The sequence below is a fragment of the Lissotriton vulgaris genome, chromosome 4_1 (assembly GCF_964263255.1).
Source record: "Lissotriton vulgaris chromosome 4_1, aLisVul1.2, whole genome shotgun sequence".
Classification (NCBI taxonomy): domain Eukaryota; kingdom Metazoa; phylum Chordata; class Amphibia; order Caudata; family Salamandridae; genus Lissotriton; species Lissotriton vulgaris.
In genome coordinates this window covers 1,394,269,135-1,394,290,276 of record NC_141691.1, presented here as the reverse complement: position 1 = coordinate 1,394,290,276, position 21,142 = coordinate 1,394,269,135, and the positions used below count along the sequence as shown (strand labels likewise).

General features: G+C 49.0%; 1 protein-coding gene across 2 annotated transcripts in view; it reads right to left on the bottom strand.

Moving 5' to 3' along the window:
• RBBP8 (RB binding protein 8, endonuclease) overlaps window positions 1-21,142 on the bottom strand; it is a 446,933-nt gene that overhangs the window by 115,664 nt on the left and 310,127 nt on the right. For both annotated transcript variants that reach the window (XM_086965639.1, XM_086965638.1), the window contains exon 9: window positions 11,170-11,264. In XM_086965639.1, coding sequence (XP_086821765.1) covers window positions 11,170-11,264 — 95 coding nt within the window. The remainder of the gene's footprint in view (window positions 1-11,169; window positions 11,265-21,142) is intronic.

Below are 21,142 nucleotides of genomic sequence, written 5' to 3'. Positions count from 1 at the left end.
GAGCCTTAGCATTCCTACATGTAGCATTATACCAAGAGGTCTTTGGCTTATAGCCCTTCCTTTTCATGGAAGTTGTAAACAGGTCTTGTTCGAGGGAATCTGTGATGTTTTTATGAATTATTGCTAGCTCCCTTCTGGTGTCTTCGTCTGGGTTTTTAATGCCCAGATCAAAGGCACTCTCTAGTAAGGGAATTAACCTTTCATAGAGGCGGGGTAATTTGTCTGTACTGCTAGCCAGCTTCTCCCACTTCACTTTCCTACGGTTAGTTTCAAGTAGGAGACCCGACTTATCAATCCCAGATCCCTGTGATGTGTCCTTACTCCCGGGAAGGGAGCAAGTCAGTTCCAGGGAGTTGTGATCACTATCGTTTCTTGGGCACACTTTAAAGTCAACTATTGCTGGCCACATGGAGGTTTTGACCATGATGTAGTCGAGTCTAGATTCACTACCAGGTTTGTTGTAGGTCGGGTTACTAGGTATATCCGAGCTACAACGGCCATTACATGCCCTAAGACCGAAATTAAGAGTAAGGGCGTTTATTTGTAGGGCTAGGGGAGTCCAGGCCCTTGGCGGTGGCGCCGCCGTCTCAGGTATAAGCCAGCAGGAATCTTCATCTAGGGAAGGGCCGTCGCGTAATCCGGGCAGGGGTTCATAGTGGGAATTAAAATCGCCCCCAACCAGACAGGCGAGATCGCACGGAATGCCCTCTAGGAATCTAGCTAACTCATCTATGGTAGGCGACTCTTTATGCATTTGGGTCGGCCTAGAGTAGATATTAATGACTAATAGCTTTGTTGAGTCCGGCCATTCTAGTAGGACAGCCAACAGATCGTCGGAAGCGGTCTCTATATCGGAGGCTTGGCAACCTAGATCCGTTGCTACCCCTATCATTAATCCCCCAGATGGTCTCCCCTTACCCCCCCACTTGGCTATTTTGGAGAAGGAAACAAAGCCAGTTATGTCTATTGTTTCTCGCGCCCAGGTTTCTTGCAGGAGTATTACATTCTTAGATCTAATGTAGGAGCCCCATTCTAGACAGTCTAACCTCACTCTCCAACACCTGAAACCCAATCGCAGCCCTCTCTTCTTCCTGTGCATTATCTGGACTTTTCCTGTCATACTTTTGCCTTCTCATCAATGTCCTTCACTGCAACTTCAGATCCATGTTTGCATGTAAAGTATTTATTGAAATTAAAATGGTTTTCTCCTCACTATGAGCCCTTAAAAGAATCTCTGGTACTTACATTGCCTTTTTTTCTCTCTGCATGACTGTCAATATCCTAATTTAAATCCGCTCTACCAATCACATTTGCTAGCTGGTGCAGTTTTTCCTAACACTGTGCCACTTCATCAGCTGGTAATATCACTCAGGAGCTTCACAGATACATTACTATACTGGGCTTTAGACTACTAAAACGGCTATGACTTTAAACAGAACACCTTTGCCCCTCTGGCAGAAGAATAAATTAGGGAGCTAGATATGCTCAACACTGTGCAAACCTTATCTACCCTATAGTGAGCAGGCAGTATGAAAGAAATAAGAAAAAAATATAAGTAAAATTCAAACAAACACTAAAACCCACACAATTAGTTTGTTTTTACTAAGCCATATTTACTCCCACCATCTTTGATTTGCTTGGCTGGTGTGATAACTAATCATATGACAATATTAAGGAATGGCACTTAAAGAAATTGAGAACAATTCTACCACAATTGTCTTCATCCTCCCTAAGAGGGCTTATTTGAGACTGCTTTTTTCCTTGACAGTTAGAATTTCAAGAGGAGGTTGTAAGTGCTTTGCAATGAACTGGATCAACCAGAGATGGTGAGTTTTTAGGCTAAGCATTGCAGGGTTCTAGAATTAAGTAATTAAAACACTGTGCAGAATTAATTAAATATGCTGTTTGGTTCATTGGGGAGCCATTTGAAGGTAATCTGGACTGGGGTAATGTGATTGGACATTCTTGTTCCTTAAACTAGGTTTGCAGCTGCATGAGATCATCCTTCAAGGGTGCACTTGAAATTGGAAAGATACCTGACAGTAGGGCATTTTCATAGTTAATCCGACATATCACTAGATTGAGCGCACAGACCTAAAATCATTCTCTGGAATGAAAATGTTGTTCTTCCAATAAGATTGATCCAATACCGTATACCCTTGCCTAGGGTATATATAGGCATGAAGGTTAATTTATTTGTCCAGCAAAAAAAAATACAGGAACTTAACAAGATCAACAGCCTAGGGCTAGCAGTGAAGCACAAGTTACTTACCTTCGGTAACGATATATCTGTAATAAACAGTAGTTAGATTCCTTACCTTAGAATAACCCCCAGGCGTCAGACAGGATCCGGAAAGTTTTCGTCAGCAGTACCCCTGCGCGTCGATAGGTGTCGTCTGCGGTTCGGCGTCTGTCATCGGCATCGCCGGGATGACATTGGAGTACTTAGATGCCGCCCTTGCTCGCTGACGTTAGTTCTGTACATAGCTTTCCGCGCCAGGAACGCAGAGCCATGCAAGAAACCGACACTGGTGCCATGAAACTAGGGCCCTGAAAGGGATGACCTTAACCCTAGATATCAGTTCGCAGAACGGGGAGGATGGGTGGGGCGGTAAGGAATCTAACTAGGTTTCTTACAGATATATCGTTACCAAAGGTAAGTAACTTGTGCATCTGAAAGAAACACGTTAGTTAGATTCCTTACCTTAGAATAGATAACACAGCAATACCAACACCGGTGGTGGGTCTGCAAACCAAGATCACACCAGAAAGTCCAGGAGAACCGAACGGCCAAAGAAGCCATCTCCCCGGACTTGGCAGTCGAGGCAGTAGTACTTGGCAAATGTGTGCAGAGAGGCCCACGTAGCTGCCTGACAAATGTCCTGCAAAGGGACTCCCCGTCCCAGAGCAGTAGTAGCCGCCATGGCCAGAGTGGAATTGGCACACAGCCCCTCAGGAGGAACCTTTTTAGCCAAGGAATAACAGACCTTGATGCACAAAACGACACACCTAGAGATGGTCCGTTTGTGCACCGCCCGTCCCTTCTTAGCGCCCACGTAGCCAACAAAAAGTTGGTCGTCCACCCGGAACTGTTGTGTGCGGTTCAGAGAAAAAGAAAGCGTACGTTTTGGATCCAGACGGTTGAGCCTTTCTTCCTCTTTCGAAGGATGCGAATGCGGAAAGAAGGTGGACAAGGTTATGGCCGGGCCGATGTGAAAGGCAGTAACTACCTTGGGTAGAAAAGAACGACGAGTCCTCAGAACAACTTTGTCCGGATGGACAGAGAGGAAAGGAGGCTTAGAGGAAAGAGCCTGTAGCACACACACTCTTCAGGCAGAGGTGATGGCAACCAGGAAAGCAGTTTTGAGAGTCAGAAGACAAACAGGACTGTTGTGGAGTGGCTCGAACGGAGCACACATCATATAAGTTAATACTAGATTCAAGTCCCACTGAGGCATTACGAAAGGAACAGGAGGAAACATGTGAGTAATGCCTTTCAAGAACCTATTTACAACAGGGAACTTTAAGAGATAAGGCTGATCAGGAAGCGTCAAGAAGGCTGAAACAGCTGAAAAATATCCCTTGATGGTGCCCACAGCAGAGCCCTGCTGGGCCAGGGAAAGAAGAAAGAGGAGAACCTCAGAAAGAGGGCGGAAAGGGGATCCACAGCCTTTGCGGTGCACCATGCCACAAATTTGTTCCACCTGCTGGCGTATACCGTTTTTGTGGAGGGACGCCTGGCTGCCAGAATGACATCACAGACTTCAGGAGGCAAGTCAAATGGCATCAACTGATACCGCTTAATCTCCACGCATGGAAGTGGAGGCTGGACAGGTTCGGGGGGAGGACTGTTCCCTGCTGCTGCGACAGAAGGTCCTCCTAAAAAGACAGTCGAATCGGGGGATCGATTGACAGACTGAGTAGCTCGGGATACCAGTATCTTCCTGCCCAATCTGGAGCCACAAGGATGACTTGGGCCCGGTCGCGCCTGATCTTCAGCACTCTGGGCAGAAGCGGTATAGGCGGAAAGGCATATAACAGACCGCAACTCCACTTGCGACGAAAAGCGTCTCTGAGCGAGTGAAGTCTTGGAAACTCCAACGTGCAGAGCTGATGACATAGCGCGTTCTCTTCTGTGGCGAATAGATTTAACCAAGGCTTTCCCCACTGCTGAAAGAGACCTTGAGCCACGTCTGAGTTCAGACGCCACTCGTGATCTATCATGCACCGACAGCATAGTTCGTCCGCCCTGGTGTTCAGAGAACCTGCCAGGTGTTGAACCACCAGGGAGATGCCCTGATGTTCCAGCCATGTCCAGAGGCGCAGAGCCTCCTGACAAAGGGTCCATGACCCCACCCCGCCCTGTTTGTTGCAGTACCAAATGGCGGTGGTGTTGTCCGTGAACACCTGCACTACACTTCCCCAAACAGAGGGAAGGAATGCCTTCAGTGCACGTCGGATCGCCCGCAGCTCCAGAAGGTTGATATGGAGCCAGGACTCAGCTGGAAACCAGAGGCCTCTGATCTCCCCCTCTCCCATGTGGCCCCCCATCCCAGGAGGGACGCATCCGTCACAACTGTGTGCTCCGGTTGGGGTAGGGAGAGGGATCTGCCACTGACCCAATCGCGGTCCTTGAGCCACCACTGCATCTGTTTTGCAGTGCCCTCCGAGATAAGGACGTGGTCGGACAGGTTGCCCTGATGTGCCCACTGGAACTTCAGGTCCCACTGCAGAGCCGGCATCCGCCACCTGGCGTGATGTACCAGCAGGATGCAGGAGGCCAGCAGACCCAGCAGCCGTAGGGTCAACCGAAACGAAACTCGGGATAAAGGCTGAAAGATCGGAATCAGAGCCTGAATATCCCGAACCTCCTGCTAGGGAGGATAAACCCGAAACTGAGCAGAGTCCAGAACCGCTCCGATGAAGAGGAGCTTTTGGGTGGGACTCAGATGGGACTTCGGCACATTGATGGAGAACCCCAGCGAATGCAGGTCGGCCGTAGTCTGGAGGTGGGAAACGACTGCTTGGGGAGAGCACGCCTTCAACAACCAGTCGTCGAGCTAGGGGAAGACTTGAACCCCTGATCTGCGCAGATGAGCTGCAACCACCACCATCACTTTTGTGAACACCCGAGGGGCACTGGTGATGCCGAAGGGGAGCACAGTAAACTCAAAGTGCTTGTGGCCTACTGTGAACCGCAGTGAACGTCAGTGGGCCGGCAGGTCGGGAATGTGGAAATAAGCGTCCTGCAAGTCCAACACTACCATCCAGTCTAAAGTGTCTAGGGCAGCCAAAATCTGAGCTAACGTCAGCATCTTGAACTTCTCCTTTCGGAGGAAGCCGTTGACGCTCCTGAAGTCCAAGATAGGGCACAGGTCTCCTTTGCCCTTCTTGGGAACCAGAAAGTATTGGGAGTAACAACACCGTTCCACCTCTGGGCCAGGAACGCGTTTGATGGCCCCCTTGGCCAAGAGGGCTGTAACCTCCTCCCGCAGAAGTTGCAAGTGATCCCCCGACATGCGGTGGTACTGCGGTGGCATAGCTGGAGGGGTCACCTCGAAGGGGAGGGAGAAGCCCCTTCTGACGATTTGCAGCACCCACCTGTCCGAAGTGATGTTACGCCAGTGAAACAGGTGATGGCGAACCCTTCCTCCCACTGGCGTGGAATGGGCCTGAAAGCTCAGACTAGGAAGGCTTTGAGGCAGATGCTGTGGGAGCGGATGTGGACTGACCGGCTCTCTGACCCCCTGCTCCGCCAAGGCGGAATGCACGTCCAAGACCGTGTTGAGGCTGGTTCTGCGGCCTGTGGCTGGACGAACGTGTGGGGGCGCCCCTTCCGTGGCCAGGAAATGAGCGGAAGGCAGAAGGTTGCTGGCGCTGGGCCGACAGGCCCAAGGACTTGCCCGTAGGCCTAGAGTCCTTGAAGCGCTCCAGTGCGCTATCTGCCTTGTCGCCAAAGAGGCGACGGCCATCAAAAGGCATGTCCACGAGAGTGTCTGGACATCCCCCGAAAAGTATGTGGACCTTGGCCAGGCGTGACGACGAATCGCCACCGTCGTTACCATCGCTCTACCTAGCGAGTCTGGTGTCAAGTCCACATCGGATCGAATACCGTGCTGCATCCCGCCCCTCAGCAAGAGCTTGGGCGAGCTGTGTCCTGGCCTTCTCCTGACACTGAGGCAGCACGTACGCCACCGTATCCCACAGAGAGCGGGTGTAACGGTCCAAAAAGCATGCAGTATTAATGCTTCGCAATCCCAAACTCAGGGAGGAAAACAGTTTCTTTCCAATCTGTTCCATCTTTTTGGATTCCCGGTCCGGCGGTGCGGTCGGGAAGGCGGTCTGGGACGTGGAGGCCTGGATAACCAGACTCTCAGGGGTGGGATGTGCGGACAGAAAGCAGGGGTCGCGGAGCTGGGCGGTGGCGCCGGGCCACGTTCCGATCCACAGGAGAGACTGTGGTGGGCTTGGACCAAGTGCCTATCAGAACGTCAGTGAGGGCATCATTAAACTGCAGCAGAGGCTCCGAAGAGCTTACTGGCAGTGGAATCACCTTAGTGAGGAGGTTAGTCCTCAGGGCCGCTGCAGGGAGCCCAAGGCCTTGGCCGCCTTGAGCAGCACCATAGCATAAGTCACTCCCTCCTCCATAGCCACGGAATGAGGAGAGATAAAACCACTGTCAGGCGAAGTGTCTAGACCACTGGCCTCCCCTAGCTCATCTGTCCAGCCCTGACCTAACTGGCACTGCTGTGCCAGAGGGTCCTCAGACCCCTCCCAGTCCTCCCCTTCATCCGTGTCCTGATAAACAGGCAGAAATGACGGAGCCGGGTCATAAGTGAAGGGCTCACCCATAGACGGCGCCGGACTGAAACCATGGACGGAGTGTTCCAAGGATGGTGCCAGAAGTGGCACCGTGAGGGTCGGCGCCAGCGGAGTCGTAAGGTCAACTTGAGTCGACCGGGATCCAGGCCTGGATCCCACGGGGACCTGCGGCGCCGGGACCGAAGTCGACAAAGGCGCCGGGGACGAAGCTTGCTAGGACCCGAAGGCGCACCGGCAAGCCTGGACGGCGGAAAGAGTCCTCATGGCCAAGAGGAAGTCTTGAATATCGCCCGGAGTCACATGAAGGCCAGGGACCGGATGCCACTCCTGCGGCTCTGGAGGAGCCGCGCAGGTGGTTCCATCTGAACCCTCGGCCGAGTCGCGCGACCGGAGTCAGAAGAGCGATGTCGTCTCTTCGACTTCTTTTTACCATGCCTCGACTTACCCGAGTGTGAGGACTAGGATCCCAACGAACGGAGCCGACTGCCGGATCTCGAGGAGCTTGCGGGACCGCTTCCACCTAGCTTTCGACGTTAAGGCCCGGCAATCGGGGCACGACTTGTCATCGTGGTCGGCCCGAGACAGCAGCGAGACCGGCGGTGGGGGGGGGAGATTCGGTAACCGACATCAGTCGGTGACAGGCGTCACACGGCTTGAAACCGGGCATCCCTACCGGCACCAGGAGTCTAAGTCGACTGGAAAAAGGTAGACAAAAATGTCCAAAAACGTAGTCAAAAAATGACTACGGGTACGCTCTTCCCGGATCTACGCTTGCTGGCGCAGAAAAAAGAAGAACTGACGTCAGCGTGCAAGGGCGGCGTCTAAGTACTCTGATGACGTCATCCCAGGGATCACGCCGACGGACGCGGAGCTGCAGATGCCGTCTACCGACGCGCAGGGGGTACTGCGGACGAAAACTTTCCGGATCCAGTCTGACGCCTGGGGGGTTTTCTAAGGTAAAGAATCTAACTAATGTATTTCTTTCAGATACAGGTTGCAGGAGTTGAAACCATGTTTTTACTGGAATGTGGCAATCAGGTGGGGTGATCCGAGAAAATATAATTTTTAGCAGTATTCATTTTTAGATCAGGAAAGATATCCAAGAATAGGTATTAGTGATTATCTAGGCCAAGGAATTAATGTCTTCAGGGGAAGAGACTTTTGGACAGAGGAGTGACTGACCGAGTCATAGTGAAGTGGGTTGATAATTAGGTCTATTTAGGCAGAAGCTTTTTCAGCAACCATTCCCAGACGATGCTTTTAACTAATCTAAGGATTAGTACTAGGTCCATTCAGGTGCCATCATACCTTTTATAACTTTAGGAGGAAAGGCATTTTATCCTTCTATTACATATTTATAAATTAAAGATACCTCCTACTCTTATTTATGCTCTGGAACATTTGCCTATTTCTTGTTAGTTCTTTATATTTATATGAAGGGAAGGTTTTATGAAAACTTTGGAGTTTGTGCTTGAGTTATACTAGGGCAAATTCTTAGATAAGAACTTATGTTCTATTTAGTATTTTTATACAAGCTCTTGCAAACATAATTCACTGGAGCTACAAGCTCCTCCATGCGCCAGCTAAGTGCTCAAGGGCTCTTTTCCTTATGAATTTAGAATTGGGACAAGCCTAAAACATGATTTTTTATGGTACTTTCAAATGAGTACTGGAGAGTTTAAATGGTAGCATGAGCCTTTTCAACTCACGGAGCCGAGGGCAATTGCGTTATTTTCTTAAAGTTCAAGTTGGAAGGCTAAGTTTCTCCTGTGATACAGAATTAAGCAGTCATTTAAAAACATATAGAAGTTTTAGTGCTAAGAACACGTTTTGGTTAAACAAAACCATACAATTTATTACCAAAAAGCCAATAAGATGAAACACTTGCTTTTGCTCTTACAAATAGGAAACCTTCCCCTCAATAACCTAAAATTGAGAAAGTCTCTTCTGTGATTTATAATTTTTGTAAGTCAGGACCTCAAAATGTATTTCATGTACTTCAAACCTTGCCCTTCTCCGAGAGATATTATAAATAGTTTTTACAGCTTTAAATGTGAAATTTAATCTTTTAACTCATGATGAATCGATGCAATTTATCACACGTCCTCCAACTGCATAGACCTGTTACAGGGTGTGTAGATTTTTTAGGCATTGTCTTACGATATTTCAAAACAGAATTCTATTCTAAAATAATGAATTGTTTTCTTTTATCTGTTACAATGTGTTTGTATTTGACATGGATTTCTTAATGATTATTAATGTACTACATTGTGTATCTGTGCAGAGGTCTAAATTATTTTAATAAATAAATTGAAAGAAACATATATTATATGTTCACAAACAGTTCTCAATAATGCCTTGAGGACCGATAAAATATTCTTAACCATCGTACAATGAAGAACATAAGCTTTATCATATGCTAAACATAAAAGGGAACACAGCAAATGAGGCAGCCTGGATCTATTACCTCTAATCCATGTTTTCATTTATGGTACTCAGACTGTCATGCAGGAAGTTGTAGGGGCTCCCTGTTTTAGCAAACAAAAAGTGATGTGCAGAGAGGTAAAGGGGCTTGCCCTGGATTACAGAATGCAGTAAATTGTGGAACTATGCACAGAATACAGGTCACACCACATTCACTAACTTAGTGACTTGGTCACAGATTCTCCTAAGCAGAATCTTCTGGACTATAGAGAAAATCGGATATGTTCCCTATAGTAGGCCAGACCAGTAGCGCTGGGCAGAAATCATAACATGCACTTGTCTATCTTGTGACTGAGATGCCTTTTCACACTGGTTCAGATTGTCTCTGTCCTAAAAATTAGTAAGGAAAAATAGTAAGAACCTCTTGAGGACATCAGAGTACACAAGTTGCTTGGAATATAAAGATGTTATGTAGTGTTGGCATGCAACACCAAGTGGTCTCACAGTATTAAATTAAGGACAAAAAACACTTTTTGCTGAAACCTGTGTACAAACTGCAGGCCAGGTTGGAGTCCCAGTAGGGGGAAGCTCTACTTTTTGAAAGTGGACAATGTGAGAACAAGTGATTGGTTAAAATTAGCACCTTTTATTTGAAGCAAAGGTAGGCTTTAAAACACCAACTGCTATTTGAAGGAAGAATATGGTGTGGTTATGCTTTTTACATATTGCTAAAGCATATAAATTACAGAACAAAGTGAAAAAGTAAAAGAAAGCAGAGGTCTGCATAGTTCTGTTCCCTGAATTGATGGTGAATTTAGAACTCAAGCATTGTAGTATTTTTAGGCTATCAAAGAAAATTATAACAATGCGAGTCACCTCTGTTGGAACGGAAAGTCCTTTGCATTACTCTGGAGAGACGTCTGATGTCTTTCCTGTGCAGTCTCTGCATTTTTCAAGTTCCTCCAGTGAGCCCAACAATAATGGGAGCTCATGGAAGTTCTTCCATGCAAACCGGACTGAAGGTAACTCTGGTTCTGAGCACACAACATCACAAACTGCTCACAAACATCTCTAAAGACTTAGCTTGCCCATTGCCTACAATGTCAAAGCAAACTACAGCACTTAGTATGTAGACAACATTCAGGTTTCTGGCTAGGAAGGGTTAGAGATTTTGATTGTCTTTATGTACCAGTATTTTGTGTTTAGGATTAAAGTTTTGTACCCAATAAAGTACTTGGTATTTTATCAAGTAAAGAACTAAATGGACATTCAGTTTTCAAAGTACTTTGTATATGGTGCTATTGTGCTCAGTGTCTAACCTGTACTACCTCATTGAGCAACCCTTGAAATGCTCACCACACTGAGATTTAAGTGCTAAAGAGGATGACTTACCTACCCATCGAGGTTCAATGGTACCGTGGCTTCTGGGCACCAGTGATAATTGAATCCAAATGAGAAAAGTGGAGTTCCTGAGAGGAACCTCATTTAACATAAATGTATGGCTCTTAGTCTGCTTGCTGAAAGTGGCTAAAGTGCCTTCCCAAACAGGCAGAGATGCCTTACGCACAGCTATTAATTTGCAACTAAACCATCAGATGTTCTAATGAGCAGACATTCAAACAGATCAGGCTTAATGTAACAAAAGATCTACTAATGACTCCAAACCAGACAGTCATGCCACACTATCAGATCATGCAAGCTGAAGCATTTCATGGCTGTATATCTCCATAAAAAAACATTTGTGCCGGTATCTTACAAGTGGTTCTATAAAAGATTTGCATCATATGATAGTTAGACCATATAAGTTTCAAAACTGCAGGAGGAATTTGCCTCTTTCGTAGTTTGGTTTACAGTACCATGTTAGCAGACTAGTTTTTTCCAGACAAAATAGAGAAGTATATTCACTCTAGATCCACCACTTACAGAGTCTTCTTGAACACCAAGACCGAGAGTTTCAGCCACAACTGCAGCCAAGTTGAAAGCTGGTTTTTCTGCAGGGTAATTATCTATCCTCTGATCTATGCAGATAGAGGAGACAGGGTTAGTAACAGTTATGTAACGTACTATACAAGAATGTCAGTAAAAATGTTACATATTAACAATCTTGCTCCCAAGTGTCCCAGGGCCTCTAAATGAGGTTACATATCTCTCTCAGACTTCACATTTTTACTTTATGTACCAGTGTGACATAATGAAACGGTTCTTAAATATGTTGCAAGATAAACTCATCTCAATTCAAAACCAGCAACCCATTACAATTGACAATACAAGACTCATGACGATAGCTGGTTTCCACTGTTTTGAAGACCTGTATAATTAGTTGCGCTAAAGAAATAATTCAAGCTGCAAACCATCTGCAACATAACACTTAAAATGTAAACTAATTGTCCCACTAATAGGTGTTGCTAGTCATTTAATCTGGACAAGACCATCTCAATATAGTGTTGCGCTGTAACACTGGAGTCCTCTGGTGGAGAGAGCTGTAACATAACTACCAAATGCAGGTCTTGTAGCGTCCACAGAGCACTGTGCAGCAAATGGTTCACTACAGGCTTGTTCAGTTGCTTTGTGAGAAACTGGGCTGTTAGATAAATGAGTGTGGGGGGGGGAGGGGGGGGGTCCTGTTCAAGCAACAGCCACAATCCCTGTCAGGGTATACCACAAAATTGACTAAATGAATCTGTGCTAAATCTTCTGGTAGCCTGGCAAAAAAGCAGTCATGCTTAACTTAGAGGCAATGAATAAAGTATTGATGCAGCACACAAGCAGCAACAAAGTGAAAATACAACACAAGACACAAGAAAGATACCATACCACTTTAGAAAAACAGAGTAACTCTTAATAAATTATTTGACACCAAAACTACCAAAATCCAATCAGTAGGACCGGAGTTATGAATTTTCTTAGAATAAAAACGAACGCCAAAATGATCACAGTGCCAACCACAGACATTTAGTCACGCAAGATCGGGGCAAAGTCAAAATATATGGCCGACTGTGATGGAGCGCGGGTCAGATACAAGAAGTGAATTGAGCCAGGTCTGCGCTAACCTTAGAAGAAGTTTTAAAGGAAATGTTCAGAGAAGGTAAAGGTCAGCGGTGCGAGATTGCAGGCGGTGTCTGAGGAGGAGGCATCGTTGTCTTGCAGTTGCTGGACGAAGTTGTGGTAAAGATAACTATGTTCGGATTTAGTCTTTTTTTGATAGTCGAAAATCTCCAGAGGTATGAGGCAGGAAACTGTAGTAGATGAGTTCCAGGAGGCTGGGTACCCCTATGGCAGAAGACTGCTGAACAGGATTTGCTGCAGTGGAGAAGAACCTAGCGGGAGCAACAGCGAACTTCGGCAGATGCACCTTGCACAGGTAGACTAGCAGGGTGGTCCCAGTCTTCCTTTGGTTCTCAGATAAGTTTTTAGGTTTAAAGTATTTTATTCATCATGACACACCAAGACAAATACACATCATCATAAAGTTTCCAGCAGCACCTGAGGATTTAACAAGTACAGAAGCCAACAATCACGGGCCACGATGGTGGTCCAACCAGGCAGGTGAGAGTGCATAGGTCCGGTGCGACACAATATTTCCATATAAACACCTCCCCCCCCCTCCCCCTACTGTCCCAACTCAACTCCCCCCCACCCTCCCCACCCGTCGTCCAGTGCATTATCATCGCCCCGTGTGTATAACAAGATCAAAAGTCCTGAGGGAAGGGGGAACCCCACGCCAGCTCATCGGTCCGGCACCGGTGGGCTCGTGAGCCGCAGGAGGCGGAGATATCTGGGGCAAGTAAGTTCTCTGAACTTCGTAAGCAACAGAGCATGGAACGGTTGCCAAAGCTCATTGAATTGGGCTATGTCCCCAGCCACCATAAGGGACATTTTTTCCATACCCAGCACATGCCACAACCTATGAAGCCAACCCGTGACAGTGGGCGGTGTGGCCGTGCGCCAGTGAATCAAAACATTCTGGACCGCAGAGCCTAAGGCAATAGCGATCTGCCTACCCCTCCTGGACTTCAGGGGATACATCAAGTCGTTCGGGAGCCCCAAGAGGGTATATGCAGGGAAGCGCGGAAGCTCAATATCGAAGTGAGAGTCTATTGCATCCAACACTTCTTTCCAATAGGCGGCTAAAAGAGGGCAGTCCCATAAGATGTGTGTGAGTGTACCACGATGTCCACACCCCCGCCAGCATGTGTCTGCTTTACTGTGATCAAATTTGTGAATTCGCTCCGGCGTGTAATACCAATAGGTAGTGACTTTAGTGAAGGTGTCAGTAAGGCCCACATGATACGCTGAGTGGCGTGCCCTGTAGGAAATCTGGTCCCATTCCCTGGGACTCAGCGTCCTCCCAAGCTCCCGCTCCCATCTCTCCCTCCCCGGTTGTAAAAGTGTGTGGAGGGTAGCTGCAGAAACCTGTATAAGTCCGTGATTAGCTTTGAATCTGACGCACGGGACACCAGCCATCTCTCGCATGGCGAGAAAAGCCTGTCCGCTGCTTCTCTGACCTGTGGCTGAAGGGCCCAATGTCGGGCTTGCATATAACGGTGCCTCCCAGTCTCAGGGAGAGAGAACTCCTGACGGAACTGCGTGAATGGAATAACCCCCTCAGGACCGTACATGTGGCACAAAGCTCTACAACCCGCTTGTCGCCAATGCGCGAAGGCGCCCTTCTCCATTCCGGGAGTAAAAGCCGGGTTATCTACCAATGGGGAGAGAGGCGACGGAAACGAGGTAAGATCATATATGAGGCAAGTAGCGTCCCAAACTCGTAAAGGCACCCTAGTGATGAAGGACGCATACAGGTTCTTAGGCCGATGGGAGCGGTGCAAAAACGGAATCTCCTGCAGAGGCCGACCTGCCACCGCCTGGTCTTGGAAAAGCCAGTGCTTATCCGACTCCCATCTGCACCACTCCACCAGGTACCGCAGTTGCGTCGCCTGGAAGTACTTACGAAAATCCGGGATGCCCAGACCCCCCGCCTCAGGAGACAAAAGAGATAGGGCCCTGCGCATCCTGGGCTTCTTCCCTTGCCAAATGAAGCGGTCCACATCCGACTGCAGCTGCGGGATCCACCCAACCGGCGGCTGAAGCGGCAATGCCCTGAACAGATAGAGAACTTGGGGTAAGATGGTCATTTTAATGGCAGCAATACGTCCTAACCATGAGAGAATCCCACGGTTCCAGCGGGCCAACTCCTCTCTGATCTTTGCACCCAAGGCCGAGTAATTTGCCAAAACCATGGCCTGCAGCGTGGGCGCTATCTTGATCCCCAAATACGGTACCGCCTCCGAGGACCAAAGCAGAGGAAACCTGCCCTGTAAATATTCCCTGGTGGCCGGGTCCAAGGAAATATCCAGAGCCACCGATTTCCCTACATTCATCTTAAAGCCGGAGACTGCACCGAAGGCGGCGAGCTCCTGTACACAAGCCGGTAGGGCCGTCCGGGGTGTAGCTATTGTGAAGATGACATCATCAGCGTAAAGGCTGATCGCATGAGTAAACCCACCCAACCGTATCCCTTCCACGGCCGGGTTATCCCTGACCCGCTGGGCCAACGGCTCCATGTATAAAGCAAAGAGCAGGGGCGAAAGTGGGCAACCCTGCCTAGTGCCTCTCTCAATAGTGAAGGCCGTGGAAGTATATCCATTCACACGGACCACGGCCGTCGGTTCTTTATAGCAGTTGAGGACCATGGCGCGAAACTTCTCCCCGATGCCAGCCTTCACTAGTACCTGTTCTAGGAAGGGCCAATGTACTCGGTCGAACGCTTTCTCCGCGTCCACCGCCAGCATCATCCTCTCCCCAGGAATCCTAGAAGCCTTCTCCAGCAGATGGACCACCCTTTTTGTGTTATCAACAGTCTGCCTCCCTGGGACAAAGCCAGCTTGATCCGGGTCTATTAGACCGGGAGGTGAAGTGCTAGGCGACTGGCCAAAATCCCGGTATAGAGTTTCAGGTCTACATTCAAGAGGGATATCGGTTGGTAGGACCCACAATGTTTGGGATCCTTTCCAGGCTTAGGAATAACCGAAATGGAGGCCCCGAGGAGATCAGGCGGGATGGCACCAGGTTCTGCGAAAGAGTTAAAAAGGCGTGTGAGGACAGGAGCTAAGGTCGCGCAAAACGTTTTATAAAAAAGGGCGGAGTAGCCGTCCGGGCCCGGTGCTTTGCCGTGTTTGAGTTTGGCAATGGCCGAGACCACCTCCTCTATTCCGATGTCCCTGTTCAAATGCTCGGCTTGCAGGACGTCTAAGGACGGCAAGGTGATCGAATCTAGGTAGGAAGATATGGCCGTCACATCCGGCGGATCACCGGTGTAGAGGTTTTCGTAGAATCCTCGGAACACCGCCGAGATGCGGGCATCCTCCGTCTCCACATTTCCACCGGAGTCGAGGATCTCTTTCACCGACTGGCTCTGCCGCGCAGCCCGGAGCCTATTGGCCAGCAGCTTACCGCAGCGATCTCCCCCCGTGTAAAAGGCATGGCGCAGCCGAAGGGCTGCGTATTCTGCACGATCCATGTCCAAGGCTGCCAGAAGCTTCCTCGCCTCTTTCAACTGCCGCCAGATCCTTGGAGCCCCGGTCCTTCTGTGAATCAACTCAAGCTTCCGAACCCTACCGGTAAGCTCCTCCCTCTTGGCCTGCCGCTCCTTGTTTTCGGCCGCGGAGACAGACATGAATTCCCCCCTGAGGACAACCTTTAATGCTGCCCATTGCGTGGCCCGGGTGGTGTCGGCGTTGTCATTGTGTGCCAGGTAGTCACGGGTTACCTTCTCGGTACGGTCCACCACCACCTTCCTATGTAAAAGGGTATCCCTGAGGCGCCAAGTTCTCGAGGGGTGGGCAGTAGGGGGCAGGCACAACGAGGCCTCAACCGGAGCATGGTCCTATAAGGATAACACTCCCATGTCAGTCGACGAGACCAATGCCTTCACCGGTGTTGTAACTAAAAGGTGATCAAGCCGTGCATAGGTCTTGTGTGCATGAGAGTAATACGAGTAATCTCTATCTGTAGGGTGTAGATGACACCAGAGGTCAAGGAGATCTACCTCCACAAGCCGCGCCTTACAACCGGCCGAGAATTCCCCGACCTGCGGAGAGCGCTGCGCTGACCTATCTGCCGCGGAATCGAAAACCATATTAAAATCCCCACCAAGAATGATATGTCTGTCTGGCGAGGCAGTGACATCCTCCACAGCTGACTGCAGGAAACGCTCCTGCTTGTCATTAGGGCTATAAAGGGAGCCAATCGTGAACGTGAGGCCCCCAACTCTGAACCTATGCACCAGTAACCTCCCCTTCTGTTCAGCAAGTTTATGAAGATGCACCCCCTTAAAGTGTCTGGCCACCAGAATCGCCACCCCCGCAGTCTTCGTGTTGCAGGCGGAAAAAAACTGGAGCGGGAATTTGTGAGATCGCAGCCTGTGTGTGTCCTGTGCCAGCAAGTGTGTTTCCTGAAGAAGGCAAATGTCTGCATGAGCATTTTCTAACAGTGAGAGCACCGCCCGCCGCTTAACAGGGTTGTTCAATCCCCTAACATTTAGAGTTAGGACCTTAAAAACATAAGGAGGCATAGCGGGCAGAGTGCAAGAAAGCATATGTACAGCGTGCGGAGGCCATTGAAGGCGTGTGTACCCCCTCCACTCCGGAAACCAGGCAAAGGACAAGAAGAAAACAAGTTACTTACCTGTAACTTTAGTTCCCCAGTATTGGTAACTTTCATAGATTCCCATGCTTTGTATCATTCCCCGTCGTCGGAATGGGAGTCTCGGTAACAAAAATACCATAGCTGTAGGTACAAAAGACAATGGAAAAAGGCCTAGGCCTCATTACCTTTTGTAGCATATCACCCTCTTTGTGTAAAAGAGACCAAACTTTTGGCCTCAGCCAATCAGAAGTGCCTCACCACTTAGAACCTTCCTGAAGGAACCTCAGAGCCTCAGATTTTCGTAGCCGTTGTGTACTGAGACACCATCTGTGCTGTAGGCTGAGCTTTCCTCGGGGAGGTGGGTGGGCGCATGGGAATCTATGAAAGTTACCAATACTGGGGAACTAAAGTTACAGGTAAGTAACTTGTTTTCTTACCCCAGTATTGGAACTTTCATAGATTCCCATGCTTTGTATCAGAGTAGCAAGCAGTAGCAAGATAATCACATTTTGCATCGTAAATAATAGCAGTAGACCACATGACATTAGATACAAAATGTGAAAAAATGGAAGGTGGGAAGATAGGAAAGCTCACCATTAGTGGAAGAGGTTCCTCAGGACAGCCTGTCCAACTGCTGCATCCTCCTGCTGCAGAGATTCCAAGCAGTAGTGCTTGGTAAAAGTGTGGACGCTGCTCCAGGTTGCAGCTCTGCAGATGTCCTTAATTTGCACCCCTGCGAAGAGTGCTGTGGAGGAAGCCACAGATCTTGTGGAATGCGCTCGTATCTTTCCAGTCAGAGGCTTACCAGCAGCCTTGTGACAATGTAATATAGCACTTGTGATCCACCTTGAAACACCCTGTTTGGAGAGTGGAAGGCCTTTACTTGGTCCCCCGAAGGCCACAAACAGTTGGGTAGATTTTCGAAAATCCTTAGTACGCTGTAAGTAAAACTTCAAGCATCGCTGTACATCCAGTGAATGCAAAGCTTTTTCCGCTGGTGTGGAAGGCTGAGGAAAAAACGTTTTCAGAATGACCGGTTCATTCAAATGGAAGTCCGAGGGGACCTTTGGCATGAACCTAGGATTAGTCCTCATGATGACAGTGTTCCTTTTGAATTGAAGGAAAGGTTCCTGAATGGTCAAGGCCTGTAACTCCCCTACACGCCGAGCCGACGTGAGAGCGAGGAGAAGAGCCAATTTCCACGAAAGGTATTTGATGTCAGAACGATGGACTGGTTCGAATGGGCCCTTCATGAGTTGAGAAAGGACCAGATTTAAATGCCACGTTGGTGGAGGTGGTCTCACCGGTGGATAGACCCTGAACAGACCTTTAAGAAACTGTTTGATTATCCTTGAAGACCATAATGAAGGTCCAGATTCCGTCCTCCTGAATCTTGACAAAGCAGCCAAATGGACTTTAATTGATGAGTGGGCCAGACCAGACTTGGCCAAGGACAGTAGGTATGGGAGGACCTGATGAGGTTTGGAATTGAATGGATCAATGTGTTGCTCTCGACACCAACAACAGAATCTTTTCCACTTAAGGCGGTAAGTTTTGTTAGTGGAAGGGGCCCTTGCTTTGGACAAAACCTCCCTAACTTCCTTAGACAATGGCAGGTTCATAAATTCTCGCTGCTCAGGAGCCATGCAGTCAGGTGTAACGACTGAGGGTCTGGATGTAGAATCTGCCCTTCAGACATCGTGAGAAGGTCCGGCAGAATTTGGAGAGGTACAGGAGGAGCGATCGACAGGAGATGGAGCTCCGTGAACCAGAACTGCCTCGGCCAAGCCGGGGCTATCAGGATCATCCTGCACGGTTCCATCTTGAATTTCTTGATTAGTCGTGGTATTAGAGGAATGGGAGGAAAAGCGTAGACAAATGTCTTCGACCAGGGTATCAAAAGGGCATTTCCCAGAGAATTTGGATGGGGAAGCCTGCTTGCGTAAGACCGGCATTTGTTGTTGGTCGGGGTGGCAAACAGGTCGATGTCCGGTTTTCCCCACCGGCTGAAGATGTGTTCCAAAATGTCTTGATTCAACTCCCATTCGTGGGTGACCGAGGATGACCTGCTCAGTTTGTCGGCGTTTTCGTTGAGGACGCCCGGCAAGTGTTCCGCCATCAGAGACATGTTGTGTCGGATAGCCCATTCCCAAATCTGCTGGGCTTCTTGTGACAATGGGCGCGATCTGGTCCCCCCTTCCTTGTTCACATAGTGCATGGCCGTGGTGTTGTCCGTCCTGATAAGCACTTGTGAACCCTCCAGGAGAGGAAGAAACGATTGCAGAGCCAGACGTATCGCTCTGAGTTCTAACAGGTTGATGTGGAGGCATTTCTCCTGGGGTGACCAATGACCACTGACATGAAGGTCCTGCAGCACTGCTCCCCAGCCTTCCAACGACGCATCCGTCGTTATCACTTGTGGAGACGGGTCGCTTGCGAAGGATAGGCCTTGGGACAAGTTGTCTAGGTCTGTCCACCATAGGGCCGCATTCTTCATTTCCGGAGTGATCGCCACTTTGTCGTCGAAGGAACCTTGGACTTGCCGCCATTGATTGTCCAGTTGTTCCTGCAAGGGACGCATCCTCAGTCTGCAATGGGGAACCAGCGGAATGCACGACGATATTACTCCCAGCAGAGACTTGTAGCGGCGAACTGAAAGAGACCTTTTTGATTGTAAGTCTTGGGCCATCGTCTGTAACTTGTGCCTCCTTTCCAGAGTGGGAAAAGCTCGTGAAGGCTTGAGTCCAAGATGGCTCCCAGAAACCGGGCTCTTCTGGACGGGATCTGGCAAGATTTCTCGTCGTTTAGAGTGAGACCCAGGTTTCGGAATAAATTGGTACACGCTTGAACCGCCTGTAGCGCTGCCTCTCTGGACGGAGCCTTCAGCAGCCAGTCGTCCAGATAGGGGAAGACTTGAAACTTGTGCCTCCGCAGGAAAGCCGCTACTGGAGCCAACACTTTCGTGAATATCCTTGGGGCCGAGCGGAGTCCAAAGGGTAAAACCCTGAATTGATAATGGCTCTTGGCTACTGTGAATCGCAGAAACCTTCTGTGTGCTGGGTGAATCGGAACATGAAAATAGGCATCTTCGAGATCGAGTGTGGCCATGTAATCTCCCGGGTTGATTAGTTTCAAGATGTCCTGGAGGGACACCATCCTGAAGGATAGAGAGATGAGATAGGTGTTTAGCCCCCTGAGGTCTAAAATGGGACGCCACTTGTCGAGCGTTTTCCTCACCAGGAAGAACCTGGAATAAAATCCCTGGTTTCTTTGGTTCGATGGAACTGGCTCTATCGCCCCTTTTCGGAGCATTTGTTGAACTTCGAGCCGAAGGAGACGCTGGTGTTTTGAAGGAGTGGCTGCCGGGGGCTTGGGTGGCGGAACTTGAGTGAACTCTAAGGTATGCCCTTTCCGAATGATGTTGAGCACCCAACGGTCCGATGTTATGAGGGACCAGTTGTGAAGGTATTTGTTGACCCTGCCTCCAACTGCTGATTTCCTGGAGGAGGGTCCAGTAGGAAGAGCCAGGAGGCCGCTATTGGCGCTTGGACGAATCTCGTCCTCGCGCACCTTGCTTTCCTTTATTGTAAGGCCTGGAGTAGTTGGTAGACTGGCCTTGCCGCTGTTGGTAAGATTGGCGGTGCTGTTGGGAACCGGATCCTGTGTTGGAATACCGTTGGTGTTGGAAGGATCCTCTATACGTACCACCCCTGCCTCAGGCTCCCTTGAAGGGGGACTTCCTGTACTGAAGTGTTCCTAAAGACCTAGCGGTCTCTGTGTCCCTTTTAATATCTTGAAGGGTGTCGTCAATAAGTTTGCCGAATAGAGCCTCACCATCAAAGGGAAGATCCAACACTTTGTTCTGGACCTCTGGTCGGAACCAAGTAGCTTTAAGCCACCCTTGGCGACGGAGCACTGCCGCTCCAGCTAGCGAACGAAATGCCGTAGTCGCAATATCCATTGCACAATCGATTATTTCCATCGACGTCGCTTCCCCCTCTTTCAAAACTTTCTTTGCCTCCGACATTGATTCAGGAGGTAACTGGTCAAGGTACGGAGAGACATCACACCAGAGTTGACGGTCGTACCTTCCCAGGATGGCTAAGGCATTAGCCGCTCTCACCAGCAAACTCGCCATCGCTGAGAATCTTTTCCCCACATTATCTAACCTCCGTCCTTCCTTGTCCGGAGGAGTTGTCAGCGGTGCTGAAGGGTTGCGCGATTTCCTCTGCGCTGCCTGTGAGATTAC